The sequence below is a fragment of the Histoplasma capsulatum genome, genomic scaffold (assembly GCF_000149585.1).
Source record: "Histoplasma capsulatum NAm1 scaffold_9 genomic scaffold, whole genome shotgun sequence".
NCBI lineage: Eukaryota > Fungi > Ascomycota > Eurotiomycetes > Onygenales > Ajellomycetaceae > Histoplasma > Histoplasma mississippiense.
The window spans coordinates 58,308-78,455 of NW_001813974.1; the positions used below are offsets into that span (position 1 = coordinate 58,308).

Below are 20,148 nucleotides of genomic sequence, written 5' to 3' on the forward strand. Positions count from 1 at the left end.
ACTACACTATTACTATAATTATTATTACTATTATCTTCTATTATTCACTCTTCATACTGTCATCACCCCTCACATCAGCTGAGTAGAGTTGACAATAATTGACACAATGTGGCGCTCTTCTGCACTTCACATCTGTTGGCCTCTCATACTGGCTTGTGGGCTCGCTGCAGTTGAAGCATCTTGGCAGTTGTGCACACTTTGATGAATGGCAGTATCTCTAACATTCTGAGTTATATCTTATTACTGACAGCCTTTTCTCAATCAACCTGGCCCCCTCACTGACATTGAAAAGTGAGTAGCCTTTCATTGAGGTGAGGAAGTAGACAATTCATATAATCTTCTCTGTCTTGAAATTCACTCCATGTCATAAGGGTTGACAGCTCACTGACTTTATCTTTGTCTGAGTCAGAATCTCTCTTTCAATCATCTTATCTGTGGGGATACTCACACCTTTTCAATTCTAGACAAATTCCAGAATCTTTAGAATGGCATAATTGTACCATCACTTCAGTAGCTGAATCTCTGTGGTGTCAAGAACTTCACAGAGAGTAGCCACTGCTTTTTCAATGATCAAAATATCATATATGTCTTTGTTGTTTGATGTGATTACTCAGTCTGTTCTGATGAGCTTCATTTTTGACACATTGACCACATCTTCCACTCTCTGAATTTTTGCAATAATTGTCTGCTGCATAGTGTACAGCTGCAGTTGGGTGATCTGTTTCTCTAATTGAAGAGTGATGAGAACTCATGAATTCTTCTACTGTTTTGTGCCCTCTGTTGAGTCTCTTGACTGACTGATGTTTTTGAGTTGCAGATTGACTCCACTAATCCTGCCTGTTGAGAGAGCTGTAATCTTGACAGAGGTAACTTCAGAGAGAGCAGAGTTTTTCCTCTCTAAACAACACTCATTCAGATAGTCAGCTCCCTTGCAGTTGTCTTTGCTGTGTTTGATTGCAGATGAGTATCTAAATCAGCATCTTTTCTCAAAGCAGATGCTGCACTCAAATCTGCTGTCACATATTTAATAAACCTTTCACAGAAAATTTAAGCAAAGCTCTGATTGGTAGATTGTTTTTTCTCTTCAACTTAGTTATTCAGAGTTCTTATGAATCTGATGAAAGCTTTTTGCTGCAGATTTTGTTGTTGCTGAGCCTTTTCAAACTGCTTCTACAATTGAGAGATGGCTGTGAAGATGCTGTCACTGACTTCTTTGAGAATTGAAGAAGACATTATGACAGTCTTTCTCTGCCTTTTACCAGTCTTCTCAATAACAAAATTGACCAGTGGCTCTGGCTTCAGTGGCCTCATGTAGGTCATATCGATGTCCTTGGGCGGATGGGAGGGCGTTGTGATCTCCATGACCACTCAACCTGTGCAGTATACATACATAGAGTAATTGCAGAGGGTGTGTGATGATGTTGAACAGGTTGAAGGGTTAGAATTATTGTAATAGGCGCAACGGAGATATCTATATTAGGAAATAGATACGTGGCGTTAGATACGTGGCGATGGCAATATTATCTATATAATGCTCGCTGATATCCGTGGATTTTAGGAGATCAGCGATTAGCTTTGAACAATAGAGATTGCTACCTTCTTAATATCCTTTGTGCGTACTTCACACTACTCTTGTAATTACTCTTGTAGCTGTAATGTGACGGCGCCGAGGCGATTGCTACTCGGCAGCGGCACAGAGGAGGATGGTATATAATGGGAAGCCTTATGGGTGGGCTTGATTATCTCGCTTGAACCGCGAACTCGTAGAATACTATACAAATACTGAACTACCAGAGGTACTCGGCACACTATGAATATTGTATGAGGACAGTGGTAACTCTGGTATCTTATTGTCAAAAGATAAAAGACGAATCGCTGGCTCCTGGAATAGAGAGCCAGCATCTAGCTATTCTATATAGACAACGGGCAGCCATCCTCCCCTCACTCTATAAGCGAGGGTAGCCGAAGCAACTCCGCAGTGGCGCTGCATTGATCTGCCAGAAGGAATCCAGACCCCGTATAGAAACAGGATTCTCATATCTCATCAATCGGATCCTCTTCTATTGCATCCGAATGATGTCATAGGGTGGTTGGAAACCGGTTCGGACACCTGCGTGACGTTATGGGATAGATGGGATTATCTGAGGGGAAGCGATGGGCCGTGTGGAGCCGTCACGGGGCCTTGGCACAACCAAGGGTGTGACAATGCCCTCCCCTTTAAAGGCATAGTCCCGATGCCTCAAGATTACCGGATTGGGAATTATCTTTGTTGTGTAGCAACGGTTGCCAACCGCTTTGGCAGCGCGCGCGCTGCGCGGCATAAAGGAATGGGTGAGTCTTATTCGACGTGATTCTTCTGCTGAATGCGCAGTCCTTCTTTTTCTCCCCCCCCCTGGTCTGCAATAGTGAGTGCATGGGAACGTCGTCCTTGGAAGACAGTAAGGGGGCTTATTCTGATGTTTTCTAGTGGGTAAAAAACGTCTACGTGGTGCAGCTGCGGCCTCTGTCGCGGCCAAAAGGGCCAGGTTGGAGGCGGAGGCGGAGACACCTAGCAGCTGTGGGGGTTCTGCTCCTCCCCCCCTGCCGCTGTCACACCGCCCCCCCCCGCCAATCAACAGGGCGATGTATGACCCCGCATGGTCGTTCGGAGAGGACCTCAGGGAGAGCTTGGTTCCGGGGACAGCGGCTCAAATGAGTCCAGTCCGTAGTTCCCCTCCTGCAGAGCGCCCGAGCCCTGCTCAGGGTGCCTGTGGGTCGGGTCCGCAGGGTTCCATGGTTCCTTTGCTTTCTCCTTGTGGGGAAACCCTGGTGCGGCGCCTGGCTGGCACCGCTACCTGCCTTCGCTGCGCCAAGCAGCTTCGAGAAGGGGGGATCCTTTGCACCCGCCCCTCCGCCCATTCACGCTGTTTCCGTTGCGTGAAAAACAACGACACCTGCCTTCCTGTACGTACTGCTCCTTCTGTAACGGCGCCGTGCCGGTTCTGACAAGGCGTATAGGTGCCAAAGCAGTACAGGGCCAAAGTTGTGGATCTCCAGGCGTTGGCGGATTCCGTCCGTTCTGGGGAGGTTCCCAAGGCCCGTCTGGAGAAGGAGGCGAAAGCGTGGGTCTCCGAGGTGGAAAAACACTTCAGAATGGCCGGCCCTAAGAAGAAGGGGTCGGCCGGCGCCGCCGTTGGAAGCGCCACGGAGACAAATCGTTTGTTGGAGAGGATCTCGCTCCAATTGGAGCAGGTGACTGAGGTGCTTTGCAAATTGGTAAGTTGACACTTTGTTGTACTTTCCTACACCCCCCTGCGGCGCCGCAGCGCTAACTCCACGGCAGGCAAAGGTGCCGGTGCCAGGGACTCCGTCGGTGGAGGAGGAGTTCGGTGGGGGTGAGGTGGTGGAAGAATGAGGCCTTCAGGTGTTTTCTTCGATCTTCGTGGGCTTCGGCCCTTATAGAATAATAGCGACCCTCAGGCCAAATAAAATTGCATTAATTGTTGGTTCTTCATATCCCTTTTTTCCTTCCTACCGCTCTGAGATCTTTGAGCTGCGTAACCTCATTAAACTCCTAAAAACCCCTAGGGAAAAATAGGAGAAGAGTGTTACAGCGTCTTCGAGGCACCGGCTCACCACCGCGAGATCATCTCTAAAAAACCCTTTGGGAAAAAGAAGAAGTCTCAAGCAGCAGCTCTTGCCTAACCACACCTCCGACGTGCAGCGGGGCGGTCTCTACTAGCCACCTCATATTTTGCGATCTCTTCCTCGGCATTCTCTAAATGCTCAAGCGGTTCCCATGAGTTCTCGGATGATGGATAACCTTCCCATTTGACAAGGTATTGAACTTTGTTGTAGTGCATTCGTTTGTCCAATATTCCTTCTACAAGATATTCGGTATTACCCTCAATCTCGACGCCATCCGGCCGAGGCGGCTCCGCCCCGGGTCGTTGCTTATAGGGTTCCAAATAGGAAATGTGGAAGACAGGATGGATAGATTTGAATCCTGAGGTTAGTTTCAACTCATATGCCTGCTTACCCACTACCCTTATTATCGGGAAAGGTCCCAACCATCGCTCACTGAGCTTCTTGCACGGTCTCGTCGTCTTGATGTTCTTTGCTGAAAGTAACACTTGATCCCCTATTGAGAACTTCATTGGAAGGTGTTTTCGATTATAGTATTCCGCCTGTCGCTCCTGGGCGCGGCGGATGCTTTTCGCCGCCTCCCCGTGGATTCTATCCAGAAGCTCCAATCTAGCTTTTACTTCTGGCACCGAGGGGTACTCTGTCCCACGATCCCGTTCGACATTCCGACTGTCTATCCCCCCCTTTAGGACGTCGTCCGCGACGTCACTAGGTAATGAAGGATTATACCCATAACAAGCATAAAAGGGGGACACTTTTAAGGTTGCATTCTTTGCATTGTTATATGCGAATTCGGCGGTCGGAAGGTGTCTAGGCCAGTCATTCTGATGATATGAACAGAACGCCCGAAGATGGTGTTCTAATGTCTGATTCTGACGTTCAGTCTGGCCATCTGTCTGAGGATGGAACGCGGTGCTGAGGAGGCGCCTTATCGTAAGGTGATAGCAAAAGGCCGACCAGTATTTACTGGTGAAAAGGGATCCTCGGTCTGACACTAACGATTTCGGAGAACCGTGATCACGAATGATGGCATCTAGAAACAGGTTAGCCAATTCAGGGGCTTTAACCTTCTTGTGGGTAGGGATATATTTGGCCATCTTCGTAAAGCGGTCGACAATAACTAGAATTGAGTCATATCCTTTGACTCTTGTCGACTTCGGCAGGTCAACTATGAAATCCATCGATAGATCCTGCCATGGGCCCTTTGGAACAGGCAGTGGCGCCAACTCGCCATATTGCTTGTGCCGCGGAACCTTTATCCTCTGGCAGACATCACAAGTTTCAACATACTCCTTGACATCTGTCCGAAGCTTGTCCCAAACGTACTTACGTCTCAGGAGCTCTTCAGTCTTCTCTAATCCGAAGTGCCCAGCATGGGGATCATCGTGATGAATCCTCAATAACTCCTGGCGCACCGCCCTGCTACGAGGGACAAAGACTGAACCATTTAGCAGTAGGAGTCCACATTCCCCTAGTTGCCAGCGACTTGGTTCCTCGGCGGCACCGCCCCGCTCAGGGCTTGCCCCTTCCAAGTTCGACCCGGATCCTTCCTCCTTCAACTTCTGGATTCGAGCCGCAGTAAGGGCGTCCCCCTGCTGCAACTCACCAATGAATTCTAGAAGCCGTTGGGTTGGAAGGTTGTAGACCGTTTCGTCTTCCGCCAATTCAATGGCAGCAAAACGTGGCACGAGAAGTTCATGACCTTCAGTGCCAGTCCCCTGCGGGGACCCGAGTTCTCCTCCACCTGTATAGGGTCGCGCAGCTGCCTTACCGGCGCCGTTCCCAAGCTTTAGAGAACCCCAACCCCCTGCAGCCAGTTTCTTCTGCAGTGATGGTAGAGGTCCCTTTGTAGGATCCTCATCCCCATCAACGATATCATAATCGGGTCGCCTTGATGGCGCATCGGCGGGGTTAAGCCGACCTGGACGGTATCGGATAAAGAAATCATACTCCGAAAGCAGCTCCGCCCACCTGGCTTGACGTCCTGTCAAGCTCTTTGTTGTCAAGAAGTAACGCAAATTTGCATGGTCGGTGAGAACTTGCACCGGATACTTGCAACCTTGAAGGTAGTGTCGCCAAATCTTAAAGGATTCAACTATTGCCAACATCTCTTGATCATGAGTATCATACCTTCTTTGCGTGAGCGATAGCTTCTTGGAGAAGAAGGCCACTGGTCTCCATTCACGGCGCCTTGTAGGTTCTGTGAAAAAGCCTTCTCCTACAGGCATTCCATTGCCTGTATCTCCAGAGGTTATTAACCCCCGATCCTTCCAACGTTGGAAAGTCTCCGGTGTCAACTGCGAAAAAATTCCGCAGACACCATTCCCAGATGCATCAGTTTCACACTGACTGGGTAGGCCGGGGTCGAAGTGATTTAACATCGTGGCATCTGCAAAAGCTTGCTTCAATTCTTCAAACGCCCTCACAGCGTCTTGGGTAAGGATAAACGGTCCCGTTTTCCTGCCTTTAACACTTCCCTTTAACAAATCTGTAAGGGGGGCAGCAATCCGCGAATACGCATAGATGAACCGTCTATAGAAATTCGCGAACCCTAGGAATACCTGCACCTCGCGGTACGTGCGCGGCGCCGGCCAGTCCTCGATGGCGGAGACCCGGCTCCTGTCCATTGAAATGCCATCAACCCCAACAATATAACCTAAGAAATCAATCTCCTGTGTGTAGAACGAGCATTTCTCAGTGTTCGCATAGAGCTGGTGTTGCTTCAAGCGATCCAACACCTCCCGAACGTGGGTATCATGTTCTTTTTCCGTTTTCGAGAAGATTAGGATGTCGTCCAAGTATACTATGCAGGAGACATCGACAAGGCCCCGCAGCGCCTCATTTATGTAGGCCTGGAAGGTGGCCGGAGCGTTGCAAAGACCAAAAGGCAAAACGAGATATTCAAAATTGCCGTACTTGGTACGAAAAGCTGTCTTCCAAATGTCGTTTTCGTTAACCCTTATTCTATGATAGGCGTCCCGTATGCCAATCTTCGAGAACACCCTTGCTCCGGATAATCGATCGATCATCTCATCAATTAATGGTAGTGGATAGCGATCCTTAACCGTCACCTTATTGAGGCCCCTGTAGTCTACGCAGAGGCGCAGCCTACCGTCCTTCTTGGGCACGAATAGTATAGTGCCCCCGCTGGTCCATTCCTTTACTGACAAATTGTAAAGGGGTCCGTACGGCGCTGTCGCGCCCTCTTCAAGATGGATCTTATGTCGCACTTTGGTATCAGGAAACTTCGCTGCTTCCTTTTCTGAAAAAACGTCCTTGTAATCTGTGAAGAGACGTTGCGTTCGTCCGCCTTCAGTGGCAGACATCACTGCTAATCTGGCAGTGAGGGTGGCGGCTTCTCCGCCTGCCTCCAAGTCCAAGTCACCTGCTACACAGTATATCGACTCAATCTTATCCTCGAGATTCTTCCGATGGAACTCTTCGGGTTCCTCTATAGCTGCCTCTTCGTCGGTGAGGCGGTACCGCCACGCCTGAGTGACCCAGTCGATGAGAGGATTGTTTTCTCTCAACCACGGGAGACCTAGGATGACGTCCTCATCTATGATGTTGACAGCGTGGAGGAGCAGACTGCTCCCCTTGGAGGTTCCTTCAGAGTCCGTGGCCTCACACTTTGTTTGAATGATGCCGAATCGGTGGCATTTTGTTCCATCTGTAAACTTTGCGTGGCCCGGCGGACCTATCTTTTTCCAACCCTTCATGAGTGAAAAGGAATAAGATATGAAGTTAGCGTCCGCCTCGGAGTCGACTAGGCACCTCACTGGCACCTCCCCTCATGGGGTATTCATCTTCAAGGTTACATGGACTCGGAGTCGTGAGGATTGTCAATCCTCCTTGGGTCTTTCCTTTTTATCTTCAGTGGATACATTTGCCAGAAGGGGAGTCGTCTTCGAGGAGGTATCTCCTCGGTTCCTTCCCTTCTTCGACTTACGGCAATCACTGGCAAAATGGCCTGAGATTCCGCAGTTAAAACAAAGGTTGTTATCCAGTCTATTTTGGCGTTCCTTTGCAGTAAGTGAAGAACTGGAACGCTTTGAGTTCTTCTTTGCATCATCCGCACCGGAGCCGTCATGGCGCCGTTTTGATCCTGTTGTCGGTTGCTTTGAGGGAGTCTTGTCCCCCTTCTTCTCATGGTGTTGATTATTCAAATAGATTCGAGAAGCCAGGTTGACAAGCTCGGTGCGATTGGTGGGCGGACTTTGATATTGCGATATCGTCGTCCGCACCTTATGAGTCAGCTTCGCGAGGTAAAGCTGCGTTTTCAATAGATTCAAATCGTCAGACAGTTCCTCCCAATATTCTTCGAATCTTGCATTGAAATCGGAAGGATTCTCGTCGTCTCGTTGACGTAGTGAGTTGAACCGCTGCGCCGCTGTGAAGGCGCGGTTACGGTGGTCTTCAATCTGGTCCAGAAGGAAGTTCTTGAATTCTTCCCATGTCATGGCAGCATTGCTACGCTCAAGCTCCCTTTCCTTGGTCGCCCATGTAGTTGCAGTGGTGCCTTCGAGGAGGCTCGCGGCGTATATGACTCGTACCTCATGAGTATTAAACTGGCTCAGGTTAAGGCGGAATTTCCGTTCAAGGGCTCTCGTGAAGCTGTGGAATTCAGACAGCGTCTTGCCCTTGTAATTCGGCGGATCTCCAACCTTGATCCCTTTATCTCCATGGTAGACATAGGAGTGTAGGGGCCGCGGCGGTGGCAGGGCGGCTGGAGGGCCCATGCCAAGGTGAGCGGCGGGTTCAGGAATCTCAGATTCCTGCCGGGGTAGAGGTGTACGCGCTCTAGGGGACGACGTGGAGGCTCCCCCAGAGGGTGCAGTCCCAGCACGGGTGCGTGGGGCCATATCGATCAATAGAGCTCGACTGATTCAAACGTGTAACCAGGTCGAGCGATTCGAATTGTAATGTGACGGCGCCGAGGCGATTGCTACTCGGCAGCGGCACAGAGGAGGATGGTATATAATGGGAAGCCTTATGGGTGGGCTTGATTATCTCGCTTGAACCGCGAACTCGTAGAATACTATACAAATACTGAACTACCAGAGGTACTCGGCACACTATGAATATTGTATGAGGACAGTGGTAACTCTGGTATCTTATTGTCAAAAGATAAAAGACGAATCGCTGGCTCCTGGAATAGAGAGCCAGCATCTAGCTATTCTATATAGACAACGGGCAGCCATCCTCCCCTCACTCTATAAGCGAGGGTAGCCGAAGCAACTCCGCAGTGGCGCTGCATTGATCTGCCAGAAGGAATCCAGACCCCGTATAGAAACAGGATTCTCATATCTCATCAATCGGATCCTCTTCTATTGCATCCGAATGATGTCATAGGGTGGTTGGAAACCGGTTCGGACACCTGCGTGACGTTATGGGATAGATGGGATTATCTGAGGGGAAGCGATGGGCCGTGTGGAGCCGTCACGGGGCCTTGGCACAACCAAGGGTGTGACAGTAGCCTATCTCTTACAATTATACAAAAAACATTTGGAAAAGTGGGAAATTCAAATATACCCCTACGTTCATAAGTATTTGTAAGAATGACATGAGTGTATGTGGCAATGAAATGGCTGATAAAGCTGCAAAAAAAGCAACTAAATTGGAAGTCTGTTTTTAAAGAATTATAACATGAGGTTTTATTAAGAGAAAAATAACAGAATTATATTTGCAAAAATGACAAGATATCTGGTTTTTACAAAAAAAAAGTGTACATTATTCCAGGTTTGAAACTAAGCCAAAATGGAAAGCTTGCTCAATAAAATATAAAAAGAAACTTTTTGATACAATAATGCAGCTAAAGCTTGAACATGGTTATTTTAAATCATATTTAACAAAGATTAAAAATGATTTAAGTGACTTATGTTCAGATTGTCAGTTATATGACAACTCAGAGCATCTTCTTTTACTTTGTACAAAGCATATAAAGTTAAGATTGTGTGAGGGGTGATGACAGTGTGAAGAGTGAATAGTAGAAGATAGTATATAGTGTAGTGGAAGATAATAATAATTATAGTAGTAGTATAGTTGAAGTTGTAGTTGTAGTTGTAGCTAATCGCTGAAGAGGAAAAGAAAGAGAAAGAAGATGTGCGAAATACATGCATCCATATATATATATATAGAGAAATAGTGGTAGCGAGAGTATAATGGAAAGAGGTAAGAATAGACGAAGATATAAACAAAGATAATATAATAATAAGGAAATAATAAACGAGTGCATTACAGATTGAGATTGAAAGAGAAGTTTGAATTGAGACAGTTAAATTTAAAACTTTTGTTTAATATGAAAACTGGAAATGAATTCTTGATTGAATATTTGAAAGAATCAAATATTGCTATAAGATTTCAATTGAATAGCTTGATTTGATAATGAATTCAATTTTTATTTTCCTTTTTTTTTTTTTTTTTTTTCTTTTGTTTCTATGTATTTGCCTTAATTTTTGTTTTTGTTTTTATTTTTATTTTGTTACTTTTACTTTGAAATTTATTTCATTTTGATTATTTTTAATTTTGATTTGTTTTGAAAAGTTTGATTTGTGAACGCTTTCTTTTCTTTTAATAGCTGCTGTTTTTTATACTATTTATTTCATTTGTTTTGAATTGAATGTATTGATCTGTTGTCATTCTTTTGACATTCTTTCTTAAATTGAATAGTTTGAATAATTGTTTGATTATAGGCTGGAATTCTGCTATTGCATGTATTAAATTGACTTTGTATATTAGCTTATTCTTAAGTTGAAAAATCCTGGAATATTTCAGATAGATGTTATAGTCACTTACTGCATACATCTATAATAGAAGAAGAATAATAATAATAATCAAATTGTCTCTATATATTGAAAATGTGGCAGTCATTAATATTAATTCACAGAAAATCTCTGCTCTGCATAGATTAATGTTACTGTGCTTTTATATTTGAGTTTTTATGTATATATATTATGATTCAGAATCTCTCCTCCTCTCACTGCTCTGAGATAATGTCATTTTAACAGTTCACAAATGTGAAGCACTCATATATTAAGTAGTTTTATATTTTAATATCAGAATATGTGTATGATTTCTGTATGCAAACCACTTCACATCTCTGTTTAAAGATAAATTATAGAGCTGCTGTGTGATAGAGATATGCTCTGACAGTATTTGCTCAGAAAATTTGCAAAGAGTGATTTTTTTACTGATTGTTTCTGCAGTATCAACTGCATTATTGATGTTGATGTTTTAGCATGAGAAGTCATTTAATGAGCTGTTGTTAAAATTCATCTATAAAATGAGATTGAAAGATTTCAGATCTGCTATCTGCATTTTAAAATTGAATTGTTTTTTAACTATTTAACTGGTTTATTGCATTGCTGTGTAAACTGAGTATTGTCTGATGTGAGATGTCTGTCAGATGATATCATTCTATTACATTAGATAATCAGAGAATTGAAAGATAGTTGATTCTTCTAAGTAGGATGGCTAGGAGAAGAATGAGAAAAGGATAGAAAAAGTGAGCGGTTTTCAGAATACGCAGGCATGCTGAGGGTTACGCATATGACGCATAACATGTGGTCGCATCTACGTGACACCATCCCCTGACAGAAAAAATGATATCGTCCTCGATATCAAGATAAGCTAAAAATACATGCTTTTTATGTGGGATGGTTGATCTTCTCATTGTGCGATCGCTAGCTAACTATATAGTTAGGGGTAATCACGTGCGGTGGAGGGCCGCCTGGGCAACTAGTGCCCAACATTTTATAACATACAAGGTAGGAAATATTAAGGACGTTGACGCCGGGCGCGACGTCTTGTATTGTCTCAGTGGCATACCATTTGAGGGCAATCTTGCATAAGAATATCGCGCTCTTCCCATGATTCTTCTCCATGACTCCATTGCACTTTTAATTGCTGCTTGTGGGATTCTGGGTGTATGCGGGAATCCACAATTTCTTCAACTTCCCAAAATTCATTACCATCCACAACGCGGTCTGGTCCGGCGGGCAGTGGTCGATCAAACTCATCTGGTATGTAGGGTTCTAAATGAATAACGGAAATAACTGGGTGGATGCCGCGGAATCGTGGAGGCAATTGCAGGCGATAGGCTAATGAGCCGACTTTTTCAATTATGCAGAACGGGCCGACCTTGATGGGGTGCAGAGCGGACTGTTCTGGGAGAGTGTAGCCATGCTTGCCTTTTTGTACCACCCATAGATAGGTGTGAGCTCTGAGTAGCTGTCTGCTTGCAGAGTGCTAGCTCTGTGAACTGCATTGATTGAGTTGACTGTGTAGACAGTGTAGACATCATTACTGCAATCATTGATGCTGGCTGTGTTGATGTTTGTTTACACTTTCAAGAATTTCTGTGACATCTGTCATCAAATTGTTGAACACCTGCTAACTCATTTTGTATTAGACATATGAGAATGTCATTCACTTGTCTAAATGCAGCAGAGCAGTGCTGATGTTCAGTTGAATAGCGTTGACAGCAGTTGACACATTATAGCATCTTCTTGCACTCCACATCTATTGACCTCTCATGCTGACTTGTGAGCTCACTGCAGTTGGAGCATCTCCTCAATTGTGCACACTTTGATGGATGGCAGTATCTCTGACATTTTAAGTTATGTCTCACTGCTGAAAGCCTTTTCTCAATCAGTCTGACTCTTTTACTGACATTGAAAAGTGAGAAGCCTTTCACTGAGATGAGGAAAGAAACAATGTATAAAAAGTGATATATCATATCAATCATTTTGATGATATATGAGAAGTGATATATCATATCTAGTATTTTGATGATTATATTAACAAGAATCTTTTATTATTTCAATTTTGAAAATCAGATCACTGATCTGATATATACCAGCACTGCTTCTCATCATATATTCAAGCATTCTCTTTCTTATAAATACTGCCTGGTTATTATATAATTACTGGAGTTAATAACGTAATCGATAAGCGAGCGAGCCACATAAGCAAGCGAGCCACTTCCCACCTGCCATACAACAAGAATGCTCTTCAAGTCCTGAATACAACCCAAAATTAACAAACTGATATTATCAATTATTTCCTGTACGCTTAGAGCATGTACGGGCAGTATGCCCAATAATCCCACATACACTACACTGTGGTGCTGCACGTCTTCGTGGTTGGGACTCAGCAGCCTCAACCACCCCTCTTTCCCATTCATTGATGCTTCGTACGCGATCCAAGCCTTCTTCCACCCCCAAAGCTCCCTCTTGGGCTACATATGTACGGCCTCTTTCTCGCTTTCTCTTTTGTTTAGCATTTGTAGCCCTTAACTACCTATTTTCAGCTGCTAGAATAGCAGCACTATGCATTGCCATTTGACATCCCTTGACCAGCTGATTTAGGGCACGATCAGTTGGGCTGGGTGGGCTCTGCGTACGGTGCTTAATATATCCTTTAACTTTCTTAGTCTGCTGCTCTAGCTGGTGTATATTATGTGGTGTAGCAGTGGCCCAGGAGGCCTGAGAGCTATGAGAGGTCCCAGGTGGGGTGGGGGTATGCATTGTGGTATTAAGGCGCGAGAGAACCTGCTCAGGATTGTATGGAACCAGCCCAGCTGCCCTGAAACTGCTCTTGATGTTGTTCTCAGTCAGAGCCTGCATCTGAGCTGCAGGATATAGGGCCAGAAACTCCTCCTTGTCAATATGATTGATCCCAAGCCGCATCTGATTCTCCACCTGTCGTCCATATGCAGTCTTCAAGGGGGAGAAGCACCCAACATCCAGTGGCTGAAGAAGATGAGAGGAATGTGGTGGCATGTAGAGAGCAATGATCTGATTCCCAGAGCAGAATTGATCAAATTCAGCTGAGGCATGGCTTCGGTGCCAGTCTAGAATCAGCAATCGGTATCTGCCCTTTGTACGGGGTAGAGTCTCCTTGTTGAACACCTCTTTCAGCCAGTACAAGCCCAGCTGGTCAGTGGTCCAGCCATTCTCACTGACTCCAATCACCCAGTCATGCGGCAGCCCTTCAGTCTCATACCAAGAGGACTGATGCATCTTTCCCTTGAGGATAATCATTGTACGGAGAGCCCAGCCCATTGCATTGACCCCAGCAATAACAGTCACCCATTCCCGATCTCCAGGCTGTACAAGCTTGGGATTCCTAGCTCTTTCAGATCCAGTCACCACTCTGACAGTCCCAATAACCCCCATCTGAAAGCCTGTCTCATCAAAGTTGTAGATATCCTCTTCCAGAATCCCATACTTTGCAATGGTGTTTTGTACAAGCTTAAACCACCCACGGATAACCTCAGGATCCTCACATAGTGCACGTTGATGGTCGTACTTGCGGGAGAACTTGGATTTCAGCTCTTCATAGCGATTGACAAAGTTTCGTACCCAGCATTCACCCACTGTGGGTGAGGGGTTGATTCCTCGACTGGCAAGAAGGAGATTGGCCATTTCTCGTACAGCTGCAACCCGGGGTGGCTGACCTCGCTCATCCATGGCTAGAATCCATTGAACAAGTGATTCTTCTTCTGTAAGGCTAAGTTTTCGGTTCTTTGGGGGAATGTCCACGCGTGCTGTACGACCAGAGACACGGTGAGTGAGGGTTGAGCGAGGGACATCATACAGCTTTGCTGCAGCTCGTATGCTTGAAATTTGATCATTTTTAAGTGCTTGAATGGCTAAAAGAAGCCTTCCTTCTTGAGCAGAGACTTTATTTCTTTGAGTGGTTGACATTTTTGTTGAAAAGCATTCTTGTTGTATGGCAGGTGGGAAGTGGCTCGCTTGCTTATGTGGCTCGCTCGCTTATCGATTACGTTATAAGCAATTCAATTTATTTCATTAATATTCAGTATTTGAATCAATATTCAGACTTTATTCAGTTCTGACAGTTATAAGCCCGGGTTAGCTATCTATCACTATCTATTCAACTATATTGATATCTATTCATACCGACCTTCTTATCAGCAAAGATATCTATTTGAGTATATCTATCTGATTATATCTATCTATCCGATCTCACCGACCTCTTCATCAGTGATGATTGCGGCAATATATCTAGTGGTTATACGGGGGGGGGTTTGGGTGGCGTTATAACCCATGTTACTATGTATGTTAGCCAAGCCCCACGATAACTTTTTAGTGTTTAATTATACCGTACATACATTCAACCCCACTTGATTCATACCGTACGAGCAGGCATCATCCTTCAAGAATAGATTTTTAAGCACCCCTGCTCTGTATTCTTCATCATGACATCTCTAGCTGACTGTACAGAGGTGGAGCGGCAGCTTCAGATCAGCAAAGACCTCTTTTCGTACGGGGAAAAGGCCCTGGCCCTGGCCCTGCAGAATCGACCAAAGAATACCAATAAGCAGTATCTCCCCAAGCAGAGAGAAGGGCGGGTGGGTGGCACTGCTTCCCTGCATCCAGATTGATCATTCTAGTTCTAACTCCTATCTCTTCGTACAGGACTTCTGCAAGGAGACTGGCTTTGAAGATGGGGAGATGGTGACAGAGAGAAAGCTGGTCTGGTTTCTGGAGGAGAAGGTGCTTTGTCGTCCACTGCAGGGCTCTGTTTATAAGAGCAAGAGAGCTCGTACGGACAGGGATGGCAACACTGTGCTGCAGACTGTGGGTAAGAGCACAGTCAAGCTATATGTGGCAGCCGTGGTGGATCTGTACAGATTTCAGAAGAGCAGAGGAATCAACTCCTCTGATCATCCACGTGGACAGCTGGTCAGTGCAGTTCTTCGTACGCATGAAACCAAGGAGTCTGTACGAAAGCGGGCACAGTATGTGGATCGGGGGGCCAATACTCTGCAGGATGGATACAATGAGAAGATGATGATTCATCTGATGAAGTTCTGCTGGACTGGCTGGTATAAAAATGATCAAACATCTGTGATGAGCCATCTTCGTACAGGGCTGAACTTCCTCATGAATCACAACATGCTTCTGCGGGGGGAGACATCCCGTACGGCACAGCTGCCTGACCTTTTCACCCTTCAGCTTTCAAATGAGGGGCCCACTCCATGCTGGCCTATGATTCTCATCACAGATAATGGCAAGACCAACCAGCTGGGGCGGCTGGAGTATGCTACTGTGATGAGACATAAGAATCCTCTACTCTGTACAATATCTCATCTGGCATTCTATCTGTTCTACCGCTGGAATATTGTACGGGAAAGTCTTCCAGACTTTCGAAGACGCTCTCTCTGGTATGATATCCACCTTCTCTGTGGACAGGATCCCTTCAAGCCTCTTTCGTACGATACTCAGCTTCAGTGGGTCAATCGCATGTATGCAGCAGCTGGGCTTCTGTCAAGCAAGAAGACTCATCTTGGTCGGAGTCAGGGGTCCAGATATGCTGAACTGAATGGGGTGTCAGAGGGTCAGATTCGCCGGGCTGGCCGATGGAATAATGATGCTCTGACCAACTGCTATCTCACCAATATCCCCCGAGAGTTCGTACGAGCAATGGCAGGGTTTGAACCACAGACTCAGGGCAACTACTTTCTTCCTCGAGCCACCATCCCCCCCCCCCCCGAAGCAGCTGGAGGCTGCCATCTGGCCATGGGTGGATGTCTGGCTAGATAGATTTGATTCGTACGAGAGATTGAGCCAGAAACAGAGACAGACACAGAGGAGGGAAAGAGAAGCAGCAGAAATGGAAGAAGTGAAGGAGACAGAGCAAGAATTGCCAGAGGATGAACAAGACTTAGCAGCTCAGGGATTTCTGCGGCTGCTGAAGCAGCTTCGTACAGTGATTCTTCAGGACTCTGTGCTTCTGCAGAGGCAGTTCCCTGACCACCCTCTCTGGTCAGATGCTCTCTTCGTACGAGAGGATTATCAGAAATATACTCTTCAGATTGTTCAGGCTCTTGAGACAGCTGTGGAGCCTCAGGAGATTCAGATTCAGCGAGTAGTACCTGTCATTACTGATCAGCTGAAAAATGTGCGACAGGAGATGATTCAGTCCATTGATAAGTGGGGTTATGAGAATCAACAGCTGCAGCAAAAGATGGCTCAGCAGCTTGCTGATCTAGTTGATGGTCAAATCACCTTCTCCATACGGGCAGTTCCTCAGAGCTCTGCTGCTCAGAATTCAGTGATGAATCTGGCTGCCATTCCCTCTGCTTTCTCTCTGCCCTCCTCTTCTTCTACTCTTTCCAGAGACATCGTACAGAGGTCAGTGGAGTCAGAGATGGAGATGAGACAATCATCATCTAACAATGCTGAATCTGTGGATCTGACAGCCACACTTCTCACCTCTTCCTGGACAGGAAATGGCTATTCTCTTTCCCGTACGATACAGTCAGTGCCTGATCTGTGGCGGGAGTGGACCACTGGTCTGGGGGGTGGTCCATCAGTGCAGAGCCTGGAGGATCAGGGAGGCAGCTGGCGCAAGAGCTCCTCCAAGGAGCAGATGATGTTCTGCCGGCGAAAGATCATCATCAATGAGATTCGTACGCGTGTGTCCTCTGGTATGACTGTCAGTGCTGCTGTGGAATCTCTGGAGCTGATCCGTCAGCGGGGGAAGCTCTCTCTTAATAAATTGACAGAGCTGTTGAAAAGACAGAGGCAGCTCTAGAGAACCTGTCATTTCCTTTCTCTTCATACGGAGTTGCTGGGACTTTGACTTCATATAATAATATAGATAGAGTGTATTTTTAGATGGATTAGAGTGTACTGCTAGCTAGCTAATGCAGCTCTGCTCTTCATTGTATGAAGGTTTCCTACTATACAGTGTATTCTCTCACTACAGCTGGCTATCGTACGAAGACAACAGAGGGTGGTGAGCTGATTGATGGGGGTGGATGAATTGGCAGATTGATGATGATGACAAAAGCAGTGAATTGCATCTGCTTCTTTGCACCCACTCATCTCTCTATAATAATATCCTCTTCTCCTCTCTCTCCTCTTCTTCTTTTCTTCTTCTTTCAACACACCATCATATCAACCATGTATGTACAAAGCTCTGACAGATTGCTTCATCAACTAGATATCAGATATCACAACACTAACTGCCCTCTTCTCCGTATGATATAGGGCTCTCTCCCTCCTCGGTCTCTCTGGCCCTCAGGGCCCCCATCGCATCCTCTTCGTGGCTGATCAACAGCTGAGTCCCTTCACCCGCAGTCCACAATCCAGGGCAGTCCTGGGTCTCCCAGGGCAAGATGTACCCTCTGTACGAGGCAGCATGACAGAGCTGCAGGTTCGAAGCCACCGGCCATCGTACATCAATGCCTTTCTCATTCAATCTCGCGGCCGGACGGAGCCACATGCATGCCTTGCCTGCCGGAGTGCTCATCCAGGTCTTCGGCCATTCCCACAGAATGCCGTCGCCTGCCTGGCCACTTTGGTGGAGCTTGTGGCAACTGCAAATGGCGTGATCATGCCATTCGCTGCTCCGTACGAGATGGGGAAGGGGTGGAGGTGATAGAGATTGTGGATGATGATGATGATGAGGAGGATGGCCCTCAACGGCGGATGAGGGGTCCCTCTGGACAGCAGCTGCTCACAGCTGGTTCAACACCTGCTGCTCCTATAATCCTTGATTAGCTCTCTCTCTCTGGTATGTACAATCTCTTTTCTCTTTCTCTTTCTCTTTCTCTTTCTCTTCTGGAGGGGCAGGTATGTCATACGGAGTCTGTGTATGACACCTAGACATGATCTGCACCTCTACGTTGGTGTCTAGGACTAGTAGCCCATATGGTGAAGCCAACCAGGTCATATAGATAGAAGAAAGATGGAGGAAAGGTAGCTAGCTAGCTAGTCAGATCTACATCAATCAATTTTTACCCACAATATTTTTCTTCAGCCAATCATCTTGTACAGAGCTCCAATAACTGCCAAGATAACATGCCAAGCAGACCCCCCCCGTATAACTCAGTTATCCAGGGGGGGTTTGGCTGGGGTGGCGTCCGGGATAACCTGGTTATTTGGGGGGGTCATGTTATAACGCCGCTAACGCGCCCCGTGGATAACTACATCTATCCGATTCTCATGAATTTACATATCAGCAAAAAATAGCGGCGAAATATCAGTTATATCTATAGAATCTTATATTGATTATATCCATTCAATTCTATATCGATTATTGTCGGAACTGTATAAATTCTAAATATTGATCCAAATACTGAATATCAATGTAATGTGACGGCGCCGAGGCGGTTGCTACTCGGCAGCGGCACAGAGGAGGATGGTATATAATGGGAAGCCTTATGGGTGGGCTTGATTATCTCGCTTGAACCGCGAACTCGTAGAATACTATACAAATACTGAACTACCAGAGGTACTCGGCACACTAAGAATATTGTATGAGGACAGTAGTAACTCTGGTATCCCATTGTCAAAAGATAAAAGACGAATCGCTGGCTCCTGGAATAGAGAGCCAGCATCTAGCTATTCTATATAGACAACGGGTAGCCATCCTCCCCTCACTCTATGAGCGAGGGTAGCTGAAGCAACTCCGCAGTGGCGCTGCATTGATCTGCCAGAAGGAATCTACTGACCCCGTATAGAAACAGGATTCTCATATCCCATCAATCGGATCCTCTTCTATTGCATCCGAATGATGTCATAGGATGGTTGGAAACCGGTTCGGACACCTGCGTGACGTCATGGGATAGATGGGATGATCCGAGGGGAAGCGATGGGCCGTGTGGAACCGCCACGGGGCCTTGGCACAACCAAGGGTGTGACAATCAATGAAATAAAATTGAATGGCTTATTAACTTCAGTAATTACATGATAAACAGGCAGTATTTATAAGAAAGAGAATGCTTGAATATATAGTGAGGGGCAGTGTTGGTATACATCAGATCATTGATGTGGTTTTCAGAATTGAGATAATAAAAGATTCTTATTCATATAATCATCAGAATATTAAATATGATATATCACTTTTCACATAGCATTAAAATGCTTGATATGATATATCACTTCTCACATATTATCAAAATGTTTGATATGATATATCACTTTTCACATATCATCAGAATGTTTGATATGATATATAACTTCTCACAATTATCAATTCAATTCTATACTAATTTTATATCTATATACAACAATCAAAATGTCAGCAGAAAATTTCTCATTAAAAGTTTCACTTTTTTTAAATTCTTTTAAAAAGTGGAATCTATAATACAACATGATACTAAGCCTTGCCACTGAGCTCCAAGTACTGGATCGTATTAATGAGAAAACTCTCAATAGAATGAGTGAAATACCTGAAACTGTTTTTGCCCCGGTGGCTGAATGGGTAAGGTGGCCACCAGGTAGCGCCTTGGTGTGGGGACCCAAGGCGCGTGGGTTTGAAACCCACAAGAGGACAACATTACATCCAGAGCCAACTTCTCAGCTTCTAAAATAAAGGAATGTGAACTTGTCAAATAGGTACCTTTAGGCGGATCTACTACCTGATTTAGCTTATTGTTTCTGGGCTGGAAACCTGTATCATGAGTATCAAATCCTGTCTTTCATTAATTTTCTTATGTTGCTGTTACATTCTTGACATCATTCAACACTAAGCATTCCTTTTGTA

At 45.6% G+C, this 20,148-nt stretch overlaps 5 protein-coding genes across 5 annotated transcripts; 2 read left to right on the plus strand and 3 right to left on the minus strand.

Moving 5' to 3' along the window:
* Positions 1–1,713: 1,713 nt before the first annotated feature.
* HCAG_07486 (predicted protein) lies at positions 1,714–3,394 on the plus strand (the record flags this gene model as incomplete). Its single annotated transcript, XM_001537127.1, has 5 exons — positions 1,714–1,729; positions 2,086–2,331; positions 2,468–2,943; positions 2,998–3,255; positions 3,323–3,394. The coding sequence occupies 5 exons, from the start codon at positions 1,714–1,716 to the stop codon at positions 3,392–3,394; spliced, it is 1,068 nt and encodes a 355-aa protein (XP_001537177.1).
* Positions 3,395–3,680: 286 nt separating this feature from the next.
* HCAG_07487 (hypothetical protein) lies at positions 3,681–8,486 on the minus strand (the record flags this gene model as incomplete). The annotated part of the gene is made up of 3 exons (XM_001537128.1): positions 3,681–7,337; positions 7,574–7,632; positions 7,703–8,486. The coding sequence occupies 3 exons, from the start codon at positions 8,484–8,486 to the stop codon at positions 3,681–3,683; spliced, it is 4,500 nt and encodes a 1,499-aa protein (XP_001537178.1).
* A 2,784-nt stretch (positions 8,487–11,270) lies between these two features.
* On the minus strand, positions 11,271–11,507 carry HCAG_07488 (predicted protein; the record flags this gene model as incomplete). Its single annotated transcript, XM_001537129.1, has 2 exons — positions 11,271–11,306; positions 11,388–11,507. The coding sequence occupies 2 exons, from the start codon at positions 11,505–11,507 to the stop codon at positions 11,271–11,273; spliced, it is 156 nt and encodes a 51-aa protein (XP_001537179.1).
* Positions 11,508–12,457: 950 nt separating this feature from the next.
* HCAG_07489 (conserved hypothetical protein) lies at positions 12,458–14,333 on the minus strand (the record flags this gene model as incomplete). Its single annotated transcript, XM_001537130.1, has 4 exons — positions 12,458–12,486; positions 12,553–12,643; positions 12,738–12,891; positions 12,925–14,333. The coding sequence occupies 4 exons, from the start codon at positions 14,331–14,333 to the stop codon at positions 12,458–12,460; spliced, it is 1,683 nt and encodes a 560-aa protein (XP_001537180.1).
* Positions 14,334–14,848: 515 nt separating this feature from the next.
* On the plus strand, positions 14,849–18,039 carry HCAG_07490 (predicted protein; the record flags this gene model as incomplete). Its single annotated transcript, XM_001537131.1, has 5 exons — positions 14,849–15,001; positions 15,069–15,691; positions 16,065–17,065; positions 17,331–17,394; positions 17,649–18,039. The coding sequence occupies 5 exons, from the start codon at positions 14,849–14,851 to the stop codon at positions 18,037–18,039; spliced, it is 2,232 nt and encodes a 743-aa protein (XP_001537181.1).
* Between the last annotated feature and the right edge of the window lie 2,109 nt (positions 18,040–20,148).